The sequence below is a fragment of the Octodon degus genome, unplaced genomic scaffold, assembly GCF_000260255.1.
Source record: "Octodon degus isolate 3935 unplaced genomic scaffold, OctDeg1.0 scaffold00031, whole genome shotgun sequence".
NCBI classification, from domain to species: domain Eukaryota; kingdom Metazoa; phylum Chordata; class Mammalia; order Rodentia; family Octodontidae; genus Octodon; species Octodon degus.
This window is the reverse complement of record NW_004524607.1, coordinates 14,327,345-14,344,176: the sequence shown is the minus strand read 5'-3', so window position 1 is coordinate 14,344,176 and position 16,832 is coordinate 14,327,345. Positions and strand designations below refer to the sequence as shown.

Below are 16,832 nucleotides of genomic sequence, written 5' to 3'. Positions count from 1 at the left end.
AGGGAAAGGAGAAGAGCTAAGAAACATGAATAAGTCAAGCCATACAGTTATATGTAGAAGATGGGCAAGGCAATGATCCTAAGAATCTTCAGAAGATTTTATAATCTAGCAGTTAATTGGAAAGATTCTCACCCTGACTAACTATATATACTGATACTTATGAACTAATCTACTGCACTGCAGATGGTAATTTGTAATAGTAGTTTCATGCTTGAAGTGCCTGTCATTCTGGTCTTCTGAATATGGGCTGCTTGTCATGACATGCCAGTTGCTGCTATGATGTCTCTTGGGTAGATGGTTGTTCCCCAGTCAGCTTTGCCACAACCTATTTCCAGAGAACAGGCCAGTGGTTGCCACGGACTAAGAAGAGAGTTAGGGATATGGAACATCCTTGTGATAACGGCCCGTTATGCATCTTGACATGGTGTAGACTCACAATCCTACACATGTGCTAATAGTACATAGCACTACAAATGCACACACATACACACAAGAGCAAAACTTGGGAGATCTGGTTAAAGTAGCTTGGTTCATCCAATCCATGTCAATATCTGGCTGTGCATTGTGCTATAGTTTTGCAAAGTGTTACCCCTGAAAAAGGGAGGAAAGCATACTTTATTATTTCTTCAACTGCATGGTACCCTACAGTTTTCCCCAAAATAAAATATTTGACTGAGGAAATAAAAACTGTAACTAATCATAAGCAAATGATAGTTAACATAAGTCCCCCCCCATCCTCCTCACAGCCCTTTAATCAGATCAGGGCAGTCGATATTGACTGCAGTATCCATTGATGAATATGGAGCATGACCTGCACACAAGGCCCTGGCCAGATGCAGACCCTGCATAGTTAGGGCATAAATAATGCTGCCATCATTACTATTGATTAAGGAGACATGACCCAATAGGAGTATCTGTGTGTGCAAAGACCAGCTTTGAAAGGGGGGGGGCATTAAATCTTTGCAGTGTTTCTCCAGACCTGGTCTGTACACACAACATCTAAGCACAGGATTCTGCTTCCACCTAGTGCATTTGCAGTCGTATCCACAGCCAGAGTGGGCAGTTCAGGCAGGCTGTTTCTGCTTGAGTGGTCCAGGTAATTGCAGAATTGATACCTAACTTTACCTCCATTCAAAAATCTTCACCCTGTCTCCTTAATCATTTCTTTAAAATGTTACATTTTCATTTCTGTTTCCTCATCTGGGTTCTACCCTGTTTTAAAGATACAGTCAATACCAGAGACATGCCAAGCTATATTATCCACATTCAACACAATTACAATGAAAATAAGCCACTCTGGAAGACAGTCCCCAGAAATTAATTATCACACAGAAAGTGAATGCAAGGGCCTTTTGTTATCATGATAATGAAATCACTACCACCTTAATACTCTTGAACTCAATCATGCCTCTGCTGAATTTCTGCTGAATAAACTGAGAAAAATATTGCCATTTACTCTCCAAGGAAATTCATTGTTTAATACGACGACTATTTTTTGTTGCACAGGCTAGTGGAGAGTCTAGAGATATACAAGTAGCTGGAAGTTTCCTTTGCTCCCGGAGATGGATGAGAGACCCCTTCCTTTTCTTTTTGGCTCTTTGCTATTATTTTGCATTCCATTGAAGTATTGAATCTATATTTTGGAGAAAAACTGCTAAGACTTTTAAAAATATGTTAATAGGCTTCACTCCTCCCAGGCACTGGCTTAGTGCATTGCTATGGCACTTTATTTGACATGCTTCACAGGTCGGTGTTGAGTTTAGATACTGAAGCAAACTAGCCTATAAAATACTGTGCTGTAAATATAAACCTTTATGAACCTCTTGGGATGGTCCTTCTAAAATGTGAATTAAGATATTCCATGATTCAAGCCCATAAATGCAGAAGTAGCCATCATCCTGCGTAGTAATTTGCTTTCTGAAACCTTCGAATATAAATTGCCTTTTGCCACTGCTGACTGAATTCTGAGTTGGTGTGTGTGATAGTCACTAATGATGAAGTTTTTAGAAATAGATTTTAAAAGGAGCTCAAACTATGTTGGGCTATTGTGGCCTTTGACATATCCTTCTTTTACTTAGAGGCTAATTGTTTGCTTGTTTGTTTCTTGTTTAAAGAGCCACCATATTTTACTGCTGAGCCCGAGAGTCGGATTTTAGCTGAAGTGGAAGAAACTGTGGATATCGTATGCCGAGCCATGGGTAAGTGCTGGCAGCAGCTGACCCGAGCCTGGTGTGGAGGGAAGACAGTGACAGTGTCATCCTTTCAGGGAGACAGCGTGAGCACAGGTTGGATGCCCACTGTGGAAAGTGGAAGAATCCAATAGTCAGGCCCCGACCTTGGGGAAGTCTTCCACCTGGCCTAGCTCTTGCTTTCTTACCTATAACAGGGAGTGCTGCTATTGACCTTCTCCCACCCCCTCTATCCCAAACAGAGAGGCCATGGCATGGCCCAGGACTCCCCCTCAGTTGCTCAGGTTCTATAGGGTGTGACCTCTAGATTCATCCCCACAGGATGGATAGGCAGTCAGGACCAATACACAGAGGAGATTGTTTTACACTTTTATTAAATAAAAAAAATTTCCTATTTTTCTGCCTTCTCAGCTTTGCATTGACTTGATTCTTCAGGTAATTCTCTCTTCTTCCCTACCCTGGGCTGCTAACTCCCACCCCGGTCAGGCAGCACAGGGCTTTCCATACTCCTCGGGGAGAGGATCTCTTCAAGATGTGTTCATTGACAAAACCTGTATTTGGATTCTGGCACCTGCAGAGATTAAAATGATCATTTCCTGACTGTGTAGATGTGGTGCCTAGAGAGTTTCTTCTTCTGCCCTTCCCCAAGAACTGAGAGGGTGAGGGTTCTACTTATTGTGTAAACTTTTGAAACCATTCCCTAAGGAAGATATCATCTCATTGTACACGTGGGAAACCCAAGACAGCAAGGTTAAGCAGTGTGCTCAGAGCCATGAAAATAGAAGGAGATACTGCTTGTAAAATCATCATCCAATGCCAGCACATAGAAGTTGCTCATTAAATGCTGGGTCACATGGTAGTGGAGCCAGATCCATGCCCTGATTTAACCACTCCTCCAGGACACCTGGCTTCTAGGGGGCTGCGGCCTGGGGCTCAGAGCAGACACTACGCCCTGGGTACAGCCATATGCATGTCATTCTTTACTTCTAAAGGTGTGTGCTGTGTTGCTCTGAGCAGCGTTGGTGGCAGACACATCTGTGGTTTGTGCAGCACTGCTCCTGCCCAAGGACCTGTTTCCTTCATCACTCCAGTCCCAGCTGCTGGTCACCTCACAATGGCCACCTTCTACAATCTGTTCTGTTCCTGTTCTGTGTTTTGGCTTTATTGACATAGCTGCAGGGGAGGGCAAGAAAAAGGCAAGAAGAGAGATTTCTGAATTTCAAGTGGATATACTTTCCTGTGGTTGCATTGTTCTTATGTAAACATCAGTTTCTTAAGGACAGTTCTGTGAATGTGAAGCTATAAAATATTTAGAATGCTTGTATTTCAAAAATGAGAGTATACACTACTGGGGAGATACGATTTCTGTTTATAGCATTAAATTGCCCCCAAGTAAAATACTTCTATTTCCCCCTATACTAACAATTATTTTTCAATAAACGACAACCTTAAACTCTCCCTTTGACAAGAGAATGTACTGTTTTGCATGATTTCTACAGGGCAAACTGCTTGTTAAGCATAGATTTATAAATATATATCAAGCAGGTCTTTCAACATTGCTCTGCCATCATATAATTTACTACTTTCTGTTAATTTTGACAATGAAACTCTAGCAGCATGTGAAGAGGGGATTCTTTATGAAAGCTACATCATGTACTTGCCATTATGAGATTTTACATGAATTGGTTATGCTTTTACCTTGAAATGGATTTTTTAAAATTTCCTGTTATAATGAAAGGTGACAGGAAACATAATTAAGGCAAAGAACAGAATCTGAGAACACATTATCTTGAAATATCCATGATATTAACTTTATTTATTAAAGTGGACGTATTGCCTCTGCCTACATAGCCTCTTGAATCAAAGGATTTGGGTATGCATGCCACTGAATCATAGAAAGATGTGCTTTTTATTGCAATCCATTTTGTATTTATGGAAACTGAGGAATAGAACTGTATAAGATCTGAACAAGTCTAAGTATTTTTTCACTTGCCTGTGCCTGCTGTTTTTCTGGAGTGCATTGTCTTGCGTGGGTTGGTCTGGCTCTGTAGGTACCTTTATAGCCTACCCAATTTACCCTCCTTGGGTAAAAATGACTCCTGGACTCAAAGAATGATCAGGGAGAAGTCCCAGGAAAGAATCCTGTCATTGCCAATTGTCCACCCATATGGAGAAGGCACCAGAAGAGCTTAGTGCCTCAAGCCCAAGGTCGCCCCATGCAGCAACATGGCAATACTCACTCATCAGCTCATGGGTTACATATCCTGACTTCAGTGGCACATAGGACAAGCCACATTAGGATGGGGACAGACTCTTTTATTTACAACACAGGTTCTGCCCTACACCCTTCCCGACCCCACTCCACCCTCCTTCTGAGCTGGCTAAGCATTTCTCAAATCCTCATTTCTTTCTGTAACACTACTGCAATGAAGAATGAGCAAGCAGTAGTGCTGTGTGGTAAGTCTTTCCGGCCCTCCCATCCTCCTCATCTAACTCTTTGCCATGTTCCTGGATCACTAGGCTCCTGGAGTATAAGAACAGAGCCATGTTGCAGCCCCTCTTTGCCATCTGCCTGTCTCATGTTGATCCTGTTATGATCATATTATGATATACACAATGTCACACCTCTCCTAGATCTGCCCCCTTAACCTGACACATCTCATGTACCTGTCACCCAATCTGATGACATGTCAGCCCCTTGGGCAGAGGGCATACTAATCACTTTTTTATTGCTGGGACAAAATATTTGACGTCTGAAACTTAAAAGATGAGAGATTTATTTGGCTCATGTTTTTGGAGTGTTCAGTCCACAATCAGCTGGCTCCTAGGCAAAAGCTGCATGGCAGATGCATGTGTCAGAGGAAGGCTGCTCAACTCATAGCAGCCAGGAAGAGGAAAGAAAGGGAAGAATCAGAGAGAAATATATACCTTCCAAAGGTGTTTTTCTACCTTCTCCAACTGGCCCCAGCTCCTAATAGCACTTAGTCATGTACTCATCAGTGGATTAATCCATTAATGAGTATAGAACCCCGATGATCCAGTAATCTTCCAAACACAAGACTTTGGGGGGGGGACATTTTTATCTGAACCATAACAAAGAGTATTTAAGTGATGGCTCCCACTTTGTAGTTGTTTATATCAATGAATTCTATCCATCAAGTACTCACTGTGTGGCAGGCAAGAACTTTATAGATAAGCCTTTGAAGTCACACCAATCATTTCCTTCTGTGTATATGAGGGAGCAGAGAAAAAAACCAGGTGAAATACTCTGCCCAAGAGGGTACAGCCAAAGAGGGACAAACCTAGGCAGTGATCTTTGTCCTGCTGCTCTCACACTGGCCCTACAGGAACAGGGTCAAGCCTTCATTTCCATCTTCACCTTGGACCAATCACAGTTCAGTCTTTCCAAACAAGAGCACAAACCTATGTTGTTTTGGACCAAAACCTGGAAGGCTCGATCGGTGGCCCGGGCATCCAGAGATGGCACCCACTCTTCCTCTGTTTCTGTTTTCTCCTCTCTCTTTTTTATTCTCTGCATCATTTCCCTCTCCCTCTCCTTCTCTCTTTGTGTCTTTATACTGAGCTACATCTCTAGCAATATTTTGAGACAGGGTCTTGCTAAGTTGCCCAGGCCAGGCTCAAATTTATAATCCTGACTCGGCTTCTCAGCCTTCTAGGATTGCAGACATATACCACCATGCCTAGTTCACTCTTCCTGATGCCTCTCAGTGTCAGTCACTTCACAAAAGATGAGGAAAATAATTCCTTATAGGAAGTTGAAAGGGCAAATAGATGACAAAATGCCTATGAAAATGTTGCCAGCTTAGCCTTTCAGCCAGTTTTGCCTCAGCCCTCGGGTAAGGGACTGTTGGAATTTAATTCTTTTAAATGCTCCTTTACTTCCATTCCTACCCAGGGGTCCCTCTCCCCAACCTCCAGTGGTACAAGGATGCTGTTTCAATCAACAAGCTCCAGAACCCTCGGTATCAAGTAATGCCCAGTGGAGGCCTGCGCATCCAGAAGCTGCGTCCAGAAGACTCTGGAATTTTCCAGTGCTTTGCCAGTAATGAAGGAGGAGAGATCCAGACCCATACCTACCTGGATGTAACCAGTGAGTACCACCCATCTGCAAAACCAGACTACCTGGATGGGCCTTTTGGCCAGACCTCCCCACATTATGCCCTGCGTGATACAGGACAGTAGCATCCCCTAGCACCTGACATGAGTGGATAGGGTAGAACGGCCAGAGGTGACCTGCAGGGGAGGGCCATACCACAGGCTCACCTCAGTCCACTTTGGGCCCCTAGGAAACCTTGCCAATGCCCAAAAGCATAGAGGACATGCTGGTCTCTCACAGTGCCCAGATTCTCCTGCCTGTGGTTTCCCACCCTCCAGTACTTGTGCCTCCCTCTTTCTGAAAGAGAGCAGAAAATAGTCCCCAATTTTTCTGGACAGAGTCAGAAACAGTACAGAGTGAAGAGCTCAATGCTAATCATTTTCTTTTGATCTTTTTCCCATTTTTTATATCCATTCCCTATTTTAGTTTTATTGAACAATTATAGTTCTTTTGTGAGTTTCTTTTATTATCCCATTAACAGAAATACCTCGGTACTCTATCTTTGAAAAATAAAATAAAGGTAAAGGTTTTCACTATATCTGTGGGTTTTCTTTCTAATCTCCCACAGTCGTAATATTGTTCTTCTAAAATGAAGTAGAATTTAGTAATTATGGAATTACACCTTTCGTGTTTGCCCTTTTGGAAGCAAAGTGCTAATGTCCCAGGGAGTGAGAGCCATTGAGAAGGCCAATTGATAGCAGTGTGCACGTGGCCAGTAGCTCTATCCGTCATGGTGCATGAAGAGATTGGGACAGCTTCTAAGAATCCACACATCTATGCAGTAAACCTAAGGTCACTTCCCTGACCTTGGTCCAGGGATCAAATTTCTGCTCACATTTGGACCATAGAAAATTAATATTGCTTCAAGTTGTAGAAATAGGGCCAGGGAGATAGCTCAGTGGAGTAAGTGCTTGCCTGGCAAGTGCAAGGTCCTGAGTTTGATCCCTGGTACCACCAAAAAAATAAAAAATAAATATAAATAAAAAAATAGAAATATGGTAGAAGTAATATCAGATGCTTAAGGCAGAAATTGAGTTAGGTCCACTAGAACTAGAATGATTTAAAGCTTGCCATGCAACTGGTCAGGATATTGAGGGAAAGGATGTGGTCAGGTATTCTTTTAGAGTCTGACTATAAATATTTGAATTTTGAGGCATAAGTTCTCTCACAGTAATTCAGCTTCATTATGGTAGTGTACAGGCAGGAGGAAATGGGAGTATCTGTGTTCTAATAAAACTTCAGGCAGGAAAATAGGTGACGGCCTATATTTGGCCCATGGGTTAAAGTTTGCAAACCCACTCAGTCCGAGGCCTTAGAACTGGAGGACAAGGTGGTCCCCAGTGCTCGTTTAATTTCTCTCAGTCTTATTTCCTGTCTGTACATCTGGAAGTGTTTATAGGGTTCTGAGTGTCATACTGGAAATATGAATGCAAGTGTTTATTTAAACTGGTCACCATGATTATAATGCTTTATTATCTGTTTCCTAAGTATAGAGTGCTTTTTTTGCAAAGGGAAGTTTTTTACCAAATTAAACTATCCTTAATAAAAGGAAAATGTAAAACATAAAATAAAATCAATACTGAATCATTGGTGCAGCCAACAGTTACTGTGCAACTGGTTAGGCTTTGGAGTAGCTTTTGGTTAGGCTTTATGAGGAGCTCGTGTGCTCCAGGACAGAGGGTGATTGGGGAAGAGAAAGACAGAGAGGAGAAAAGAAGCTGGCTTAGAGTGGGTGCTATGGAGAAGACAGATGCACCACAGAGTGATGGACAGGAGGGCCTCCAAGGTGATGTTGAGATGAGACCCGAAGTAAGAAGGAGCCACCCAGGACTCTTGGAGACATGCCTCTCTCAGAGTGAGTGGGGATTGCAGGGGCCCTTGAGGCGATGAACAACCCTCATTGTGAGCCTTCACCTGTGTGCAGGTAAGAGGTGGCAGGTGGCTAGGATGGAGTAGGAAACAGGTAAAGGTTACACAGGCTGGAGGGCTGGTGACAACTGAGGTGCTGCTCTCAGTGCAGGTGAAGTCCCTGGGGTATACATAGGTGCTTTCCCATGCAGGCCAGGCTGCCTGTGAGGCAGGATTAGAGGCACCAAGACCAGCAAGGAGCCCCTGTTATCATCCAGGTGAGACCCAGGACTCAAGGGTTCACAGCTGTGGAAGAAATAATCAGCTTGGGTGGGGGTGGAGGAGCACCAGGACTGCCTGTGGGCTGCCAGGATCCTGATCATGGAGAAGAAGGTGGCCGCTGCATCTTGGTCTTTGGGTCCTGCCTACTTCCCGCCAGGGACTGTGATGCATGACCTAAGCAGAGGCAGTCCCTGTTACACTGGGTTATCAGCATGGTTGTTGCTAGAGGAGGACAGTCAGGAATACCCTTGCCCAAGCCAGTTTGCCCACATCTGTCCCTGAGCTGGAGCTGGTGGCCCCTGCATCCCCATGAATGAGAAGCACCCTGACACCTGTGGAGGTGGGCATGTCCCTGTAGCCTGGGTATTTCAGCTGCCACAACAGGTCCTGGAAAACATGAATGTGTCATCTTGTGGTGGGTACTTCATATTCAAAAAAATAGCTTTTCCTTTTAGTTAGAAAACAGAGGTAATTTGCTTGGTTTCTCTGAATAAATGCCTCCCCTCTCTGTAGCATTCACTAAAACTGTTCCTCTTGGGCCCTGCACTTGGCAGCTGTGTATCTCATTCCTCCTCAGGCTGTAAGCAAAGCTAGGTAACTCCTGGGAGACAAATAATGGGGAGGTTATAGTTACTCCTGAGAGGTTTTGCTTTTTATCACTGTTATCTGTGCAATTGATTCTGCAAAGTCAGTCTGGGTCTGCCCACCAGGCTTTTTCTTGGGTCCTGCCCATTTAGGGACCATGCACTGAGCTCTCACTACCTTAATTTCTCTCCACAGATGTTGCCCCAACGTTTACCCAGCATCCATCTGACACTACAGTGACCGATGGGATGACAGCTGTCCTACGGTGTGAGGTGTCTGGGGCTCCCAAGCCTGCCATCACATGGAAGAGAGGCAGGTGGCTTCCACTTTCCAGATATGCATGACCCAAGTATAAAAGAAATCATCAGGCCACTATTGTGTTCAGTTATTTTCACACTCATCCATCCAGTCATCCATTCAGTAAAGATTAAATAGCCATTTACCATTCACTGAGTGCTCCGGCTAGATACCAGGGCTAAGGATGAATAGGACAAACAAGACCCCAGCCTTCCAGAAGAGAAGCAGACATTACAAAAAATAAGAATTGTGCAAATGTCACTCTCCTTTAAGCCCTCCTAAAGTGGCTTCAGCTCCCTGTGGACCCTTAAAATATTAAATATTGGATTTGAACTAAATTAGAAAGTGTGTCTTTTTTCTTTCTCTTCTCTGTTGGCATCATTTTACACCCTCTCTACTTCAACCCTGTAGGCTTAGTTTGAACTATGTTTCCAGTTCCTGTGAGGGGTAGTGTCATATCACAGGCTGGCTTTGTGGTCCCCATGGTCCCTTTCATAAGTCAGGCGCATGGCAGAGCCTGTCTGGGACAAGGCTGTGCTGAATAGCATTAATTCATGTAGCTTGATGAATCAGGCTTGAAGGGTTGATTTGGAGGAAACTCCCAAGGTCACATCTGATCTACACTGCCAGAAATCTGCATGGTGGTTTTTCCACCTCAGGGTATAGTTCTGCTATTTTAGATCTAGCTGGGAAAGATTTATGTGTGTATGATTTTTTCTTTGGTGTGTATGTGGGAGTTGGTGGTACCAGGGGTTGGACCCAGGGTCTTCACACTGTCACACTAAGCTATGTCTGGTCCTTTTTAATTTTTATTTTAAGACAATATTTCACTAACTTACCAAGGCTGGGTGTGAGCTTGAGATCCTCCTCCCTCAGGCCCCCAGAGAGCTGGAGTTACAGGTGTGCACTACCATGCCCTGTTTGCTTCTTGTATCTTACGTGTTTCCTATTTTCTTTCGTAATCTAGAACATAATCTTATCTTTATATAGAAAAATTTCAAATGCATATAAATACACAGAAACATAAAAACCAGTCACCCAAAGATAATGATCTTGTACAAAGATCATATTTGTTTAACCATCTCTCATTATTGGACAATTAGGATGTTTAATGCTAAGAATGCTAAGAAAAGTAATTTGGTTATTTTTGTACTTAAAATTTTCACTTTAATTATTTCCTTAAGCTATGTTCTTAATCATTGCCCTAATTCTTTCTTTTCTTTCAAGGGTTATGACTAATATTCCTCTTTTCTCTACTGGTCTTCAGGAAACCACATTTTGGCCAGTGGCTCTGTCCGGATTCCTAGGTTCATGCTGCTGGAATCGGGGGGTCTGCAAATAACCCCCGTGTTCATCCAGGATGCCGGCAACTACACGTGCTATGCGCTCAACACGGAAGGCTCCCTGAACGCATCTGCAGCGCTCACCGTGTGGAGTAAGCCCCCCGCCGCCGGCCTGCGAGCCTCCCTCTCACTGTGCTCTCGCTGGCACATCACCCATGCCTCGAGGATGGCAGTATGCCCTTGACTTTCTCGCTTAATCAAAAGAAAATGATTATTTTTGCAACTAATTTACAGAAATCTGTTGAGTAATTAATTTTTTAGTTTGTAGGAGAATAATTAGAAATTGTATTCAAAGATTTGATGGGACTGTTTCAGGAGAGATAAAAGACTTTAAAAGTCAGAGGAAAGGGCTGGGGAGATGGCTCAGAAGAAGTGTTTCCCTGGCAAGCACAAAGGCCTGAGTTCAATCCCCAGTTACACACACACACATACACACACACACACACACACACACACACACACACAGAGTCAGCACAAATGTCATACCTACCTAGCTCACTAACAAAACTGATTATTGATTAATTTTATGAGGAAACTGAACCAAAAATTAAATCCTAAAGGAAGAATATTTTTTTCTATACTATCTTGTGATCAAATATACCTCCAGTTTAGTTTTCTACAACTGTTTCTTATATGTTAAGAGCAAACTGGAAGAAATTTCTCATTGTTTGTCTAGGTATTGTTGTTTTTATTTTATCCATGATACTACTTTCTGAAATGCAGAATAAGTTGTTTTCTGGAGCATAAGGATTAGAGTACCAAATAGCATCCTCCCTCCTTTTAGCTCCAAGTGCCAAAGTATTTTTTCCTTTCTTCTTTATCTAAATCTGTAGCACTAAAAGCTCATTTTTCAAAACAGCAAACGACAGTACTCAATAACAGATTTTCATAAGGCTATCTAATGAGGAGGGAAAGTTTTAACTTGCTTGAGTGAATAATATGTTAAAATGTCACCCTAAGGAAAAATCATTGTGCTTCATTTCATATTTGTTTAGGATTTGCTATCATATGGTTGGTGTCCACTTTGATAAATGATTCTTTTCTAACTTATTAGGTGTTATAAAAACATCAAGAGCTTAAAATAAATGAATCCAAATTTTCACAATATTGGCAAGTACTAAAAAAGAGATTTTGTTCCATTTGGTGGTTGGACTCAACTAATTCTTATTCATCACCTGTCTCTAAAAATTGACCATGCATTTAAAAACTTGCACAGAAGAGAGTTCTAAATCTCTATAGATCACTCACCAAAAAACTTTATAGATCTGCTAGGATTCAAAATTAAAATCATACTGAATGATTGGTATAATATTTCAGTGGTCTACAGATCATTTGTAATGTGTATTACCTCTGGTAGTTGGTACAGCTTGTAGGACAGTAGCATGTCCTTTCATAGACAAGAAAACAAGGCTGAGAAACATTATTCTTGATGCACTGGTAGCAGGTGGGCCTTGAACCTTACGCCTCCCAGGTGCAAAGGTGTGTGTGGTGTGGGGCCCCACCTTGCACAGGCCATGTATAGGGAGGCTGGTGTTCTTGATGGCAGCCGTGGAGCTGGGAGCCCTGCCCCTCGTGAGCTCTGTGGTACTGGGCAAGTGGCAGTGATCCCGAGCATCTGTTTTCATTCCTGAAAACCAAGAGAGATAATATTACAGCCTTCAGCAGATTGCTGTGAGGATTAAATAAATTAACATAAATGAAAGCACTGTGTGAAGTCACAAAGTGCTGTGGGAATATTAGAAATTGATAAAATGGTGATTATCTTGTTGAAGAATCTGGATATTAACCAATCGTCTACGCATGATCTTCTAAGAAAAGAGGGTCTTGAAGACTTGGGGGGAGGGAGGTTAACTGACAGCTGGGAGCAGAGAGCCTTGTTTGAAATTGCCTGAACATTTCTGAGCACTTCCATCTACACTCCTTTTGCCAAGATAAGAGGAAATTTGGAGGTTTTGATGTCAGATGACCAGTTCATCATCCCCCTGAGGGCAAAGGCTCTCAAGCTCAGGATGTCAGCTGAACTGTGACTTGTGTTGTTTCAGATCGAACCTCTATTGTTCACCCTCCTGAGGACCGTGTGGTGATTAAGGGGACCACGGCCACCCTGCGCTGTGGAGCTACTCACGACCCCCGGATTTCTCTCCGGTCAGCTCAGTCAGTTATGATACTTTGGGCCTTATTAATATTCTATGAGCTTATGAAGAGAGTAGAGATGAGAAGGGAAAACTTGGGAACTTTGATTTCAGTGGCAGATCCCTGATTACAGTATCTTACAGTCATGGGGTTCATCATTAATCACATGAATCCCATTTTCCACTCCAATCTTATGTATTATTTACAGTGAACTATGTTCAACTTCATGAGTTCAATACAGCTTTTCATGATTTTTCTGCCAAGGTTAATACACTATCTGTAAAATGTACTTGTCAGGGACTGATACCTAATGAGAGAAAAATCCAGAGGGATGGAATAGGATTTCAGCAGTGTTTACACAGGGCTCTACTGTGCTCACGGGGGGTTTCTCTACCCCAAGGTTGGTTCCATTATGAAATGCGGAGAGCAGAGGGCCTATATGTAGAAGAAAGGCAGCCACAATCACTCAGAGCACTAAGGGGAGAACACATATGAAGAAGGGAAGTGGGTCACTTTAGTAATTATGATACCCTGCCTTGGTTTGAATTTAGTGGAGAGCCACCACAAAAAATCATGACACTTCTGGGAGAGTGTGGTTACAGACACATTCTGCTCAAAGGGCAGCATTTGCAAAATAGTTTTTAATTGTTAGAGTTTGAGAATAAAAGAAGAAAGAGATCCTGCCATCATATGGTCACCCTGACCTCAGCTCCAAAGATGTCCTTCTTCGAAGGGGTGGAACAGAGATGTCTTACTGCATCTGGGCTATTTCTGCTTTGAGCAGAGGAGATCACAGCTGATGCATGAGCTAGTCACTAGATTCAGAGACTAAATCAACTACTCAGGGGTATTTGGCAACTTCTGAATCACTGCATCTCCTCCTGGCTCTCTGAAGGTCCCCAGGGCACAAAAACAAGTTTGGTTTAATTATAATACTGAATACAACACTAAATGAACACATAGAAACTAGGAAGTTAAAGACTGTCTCTGAGGCTGACTTAGAGATGATTATCATGCCTGGTAAAGAATTCATTCATTCTGAGTGATTTGGACCTTGATTTCAAAGAAGGAAGAACAAGTCCGTCTCATTTTCTGCTGTTCTGAAAGCTCAAGAAGAGTCCCCTTGGCTCAGTGGGGTTTTCTTGTAGCATTTTATGTGCAATTAAATGGGAAGTCCCTTTCTGAGAGGGGAATGGATTGTTCCCCTTATCTCAGGTTTCACTGCCCCAGGAGCCTTGGGCTGTGAGTGATAATCTATCCCTTCCTTTCCTGTGAAATCTGCCTTATTCTATTTCTGTGTAATTTCAGATGAGTAGTTTGTAGATGTCGGTGCTCTGTGACTATGAAGCCTTTACAGAACTGAGTGTATTTTGAAAATCCGATCAAATTGTTCTGGAAAAGAAAGCACTTTTCATCTCATCTAGCAGTGAATAGAGGCCCTGCTCAGGGACATCTAAAGACTGAGCAGGCTCTTAATTGATTCTGCGTTTCAAAAGAAAAATGGGCTAAAATGACCAGAGATAAAAATTAAATAAAGAACAAATGCAGTTGTAAGGACCATCAGCCATAAGAGTAGGATTTTAAAAAGTGTGTTTATGATTTGGGATCTATTTTTTCAGGAGTTGAGTAATTCCACTCTGGGACTCCTTAAGCACCACTGCCTCCTCTCCCCGTGGCACTGTTGCCTTGCAGGCTTATTTCTGGGGCAGGTGTGTCAGGTACCTTTTAGCGGATGACAGGCATGCAGATGAGCCCAGCGTCCCTAACTCTGAGACACAGAGGTTTCCACTCATCATCATGGGCCTGTTTTAACTTCAGCACCCAATTTTGTGTATTGACCAAAATATCTGCTAAATTGCCCTTTTTGTTTTCCTAAGTAAAATTCACATATTATAAATTTGCCTTTTTAAGGGGCACAATTCAGTGATATTTTAGTATGTTTTCACTGTCATAAGTTGCTGCCTTTTAACAAATAGGAAAGCCCATGACTCTGTTACTAAAGTTCTATAACTGAAGACTATGCTTGGCCCACAGCTACGTGTGGAAGAAGGACAATTCAATCATCACCCCATCTAGCAGCTCTAGAATTGTGGTGGAGAAAGATGGGTCCCTCCTCATCAGCCAGACATGGTCAGGTGATATCGGAGACTACACCTGTGAAATCATATCTGAGGGAGGGAACGACTCCAGGACGGCCCGGCTAGAAGTGATGTGAGTACTGTGTGTTGGTGTCAGCCACCCCCTTGGGATCTGCACTGCTGCATGTAGCCATGTCCTGCTGATGACAGCCACTCCACAGCCACATGGTCATGCTGGGACCCGAGCTGGCTAGCTGAGGCCAGCACCTCATGCTGCATTGCATTGCACCATGACAAGTTGCTTGGGATTTTTTTTTAATACTTTCAAAGGATTCATTCTTAGTGAATATAATTTGACTAAGGGTTATAAGGCCCATCAATTTTTTGGTCCTATTTCCTGTGCAGATGCAGAATCATGACAGGTTATTTACTGTGATTAAGAAATTGTGAGGTTGGGTATGGTCACAAACCTATAATCCTAGCAGACTGAGGCAGGAGGATTGCAAGTTGGAGTACAGACTGGGCAACTTGGCAATTTAGTGAGGCCCTGTCTTAAAATTAAAAAAAAAAAAAGAACTGTAAAAAGGACTTGAGAATGTCACTCAGTGGAAAGCTTTTGGGTTCAACCCTCAGTAGCATGAAAAGAAGAGAAAATAAAAAGAACAGAAGTGAGTTTATTTTTCCACCTGATTGCCCATCAGAGCTTTTGATCAGTGCAAAGTGTCAGGGTCAGCCCACAAGGCAAGACCATTGCCGTGACAACCTGCTAGGCTTTGAGCTTAAGTCAGTCCCAGCTGCCTCCCTGTAGGTAAATAGATACTTTCCATTAAGTCTTTTGAAATCCTGAAAATAGCAAGCAGCTTCCCATTACATCTAATCCAGGCCTTCCTGGGGGTCCAGGGGGCACAGGGGGGAATCATCGATCCCCTCTGTGCCCGTTCTTTTTGCACAGCTCCCTTTTCATTCACAGAGCTAGAAAATGAAGAGCCTGCTGACAAATTTCACTTTTCCAACATGTATTTATTTGGTTTTTTAAAACCATACCCTCCTCGATATTCCCAGAGCACATGAGTACAAAAATAAAACCTGACGTAAGGAATCAAAGCAGTACAGTCACCAGGGCAGCAGCCAGGCCGGTGGCCCATACCTGTCCCACATATCTGCCCCATATCCCTGCCCTACATCCCTGCTAACCCTGGACTCACTGAGCCATCAGGAAAAAGAAGTGAGGGGAAAGATTCTGTATACAGAAATCTTTGAATCCCTCACTGCCCGCTGAGGGGATAAAAGTGAAAGCAGTCTTGCTAGGTGTGGCCTTCTATATCTGCTGCATACATGAATGAGTGACCGAGTGTGCACTTTCCTACTCTCACCCTTTTTGTAGAATTTAAAAGGTTAATGATGTGGAGCAGCCAGTCCAGCCCTATGGTACCTTCAGTACCTACAAAAATTCCATTCACCTCCCATTCTGGCTGTCTTAAGCATGAGTCCTACTCTCTTCCAGCTAGGGTCTTCCCTACCCCCTGTCATCAGCACTGGACCTCCTTTCTGCTCATCTTGTGCCTCAACCTCATCCAGCATGCTGCAGCCATCTGCTGTCTCCATGATGTGGATATATCTTCTGCCAGGGGCCCTGTTCCCATGTCCTCTCCTATTCTACTGTAGCATAGCTTTTCCTGCCCTTTGAACATGGGATGTCTCCTGGAGTCCTTCATTGTCCCCATAGCAGGAACATGGGCTGCACGGAGGAAGGGAAACTCTTCCTCCTTAGTTCATCCACTCCTCTAGCACCTTAGGGCATAATTTTACATTCTGAGTACCTGAAAGGGTATCTTAGAGGCTGGCTGAATGAATGAGTGAATGGATGGATGAATGAATGGATGAATGAATGAGTGAATAGATAAATGGATGAGTGAATGGATGAATGAATGAGTGAATGGATGAATGAATATATATATAT

At 43.0% G+C, this 16,832-nt stretch overlaps 1 protein-coding gene across 2 annotated transcripts in view; it reads left to right on the top strand.

Moving 5' to 3' along the window:
• Nucleotides 1-16,832, top strand: part of Sdk1 (sidekick cell adhesion molecule 1) — a 986,062-nt gene that overhangs the window by 751,484 nt on the left and 217,746 nt on the right. For both annotated transcript variants that reach the window (XM_023713416.1, XM_023713415.1), the window contains exons 8-13: nt 2,115-2,198; nt 6,106-6,300; nt 9,217-9,333; nt 10,586-10,753; nt 12,704-12,806; nt 14,829-15,005. In XM_023713416.1, coding sequence (XP_023569184.1) covers nt 2,115-2,198; nt 6,106-6,300; nt 9,217-9,333; nt 10,586-10,753; nt 12,704-12,806; nt 14,829-15,005 — 844 coding nt within the window. The remainder of the gene's footprint in view (nt 1-2,114; nt 2,199-6,105; nt 6,301-9,216; nt 9,334-10,585; nt 10,754-12,703; nt 12,807-14,828; nt 15,006-16,832) is intronic.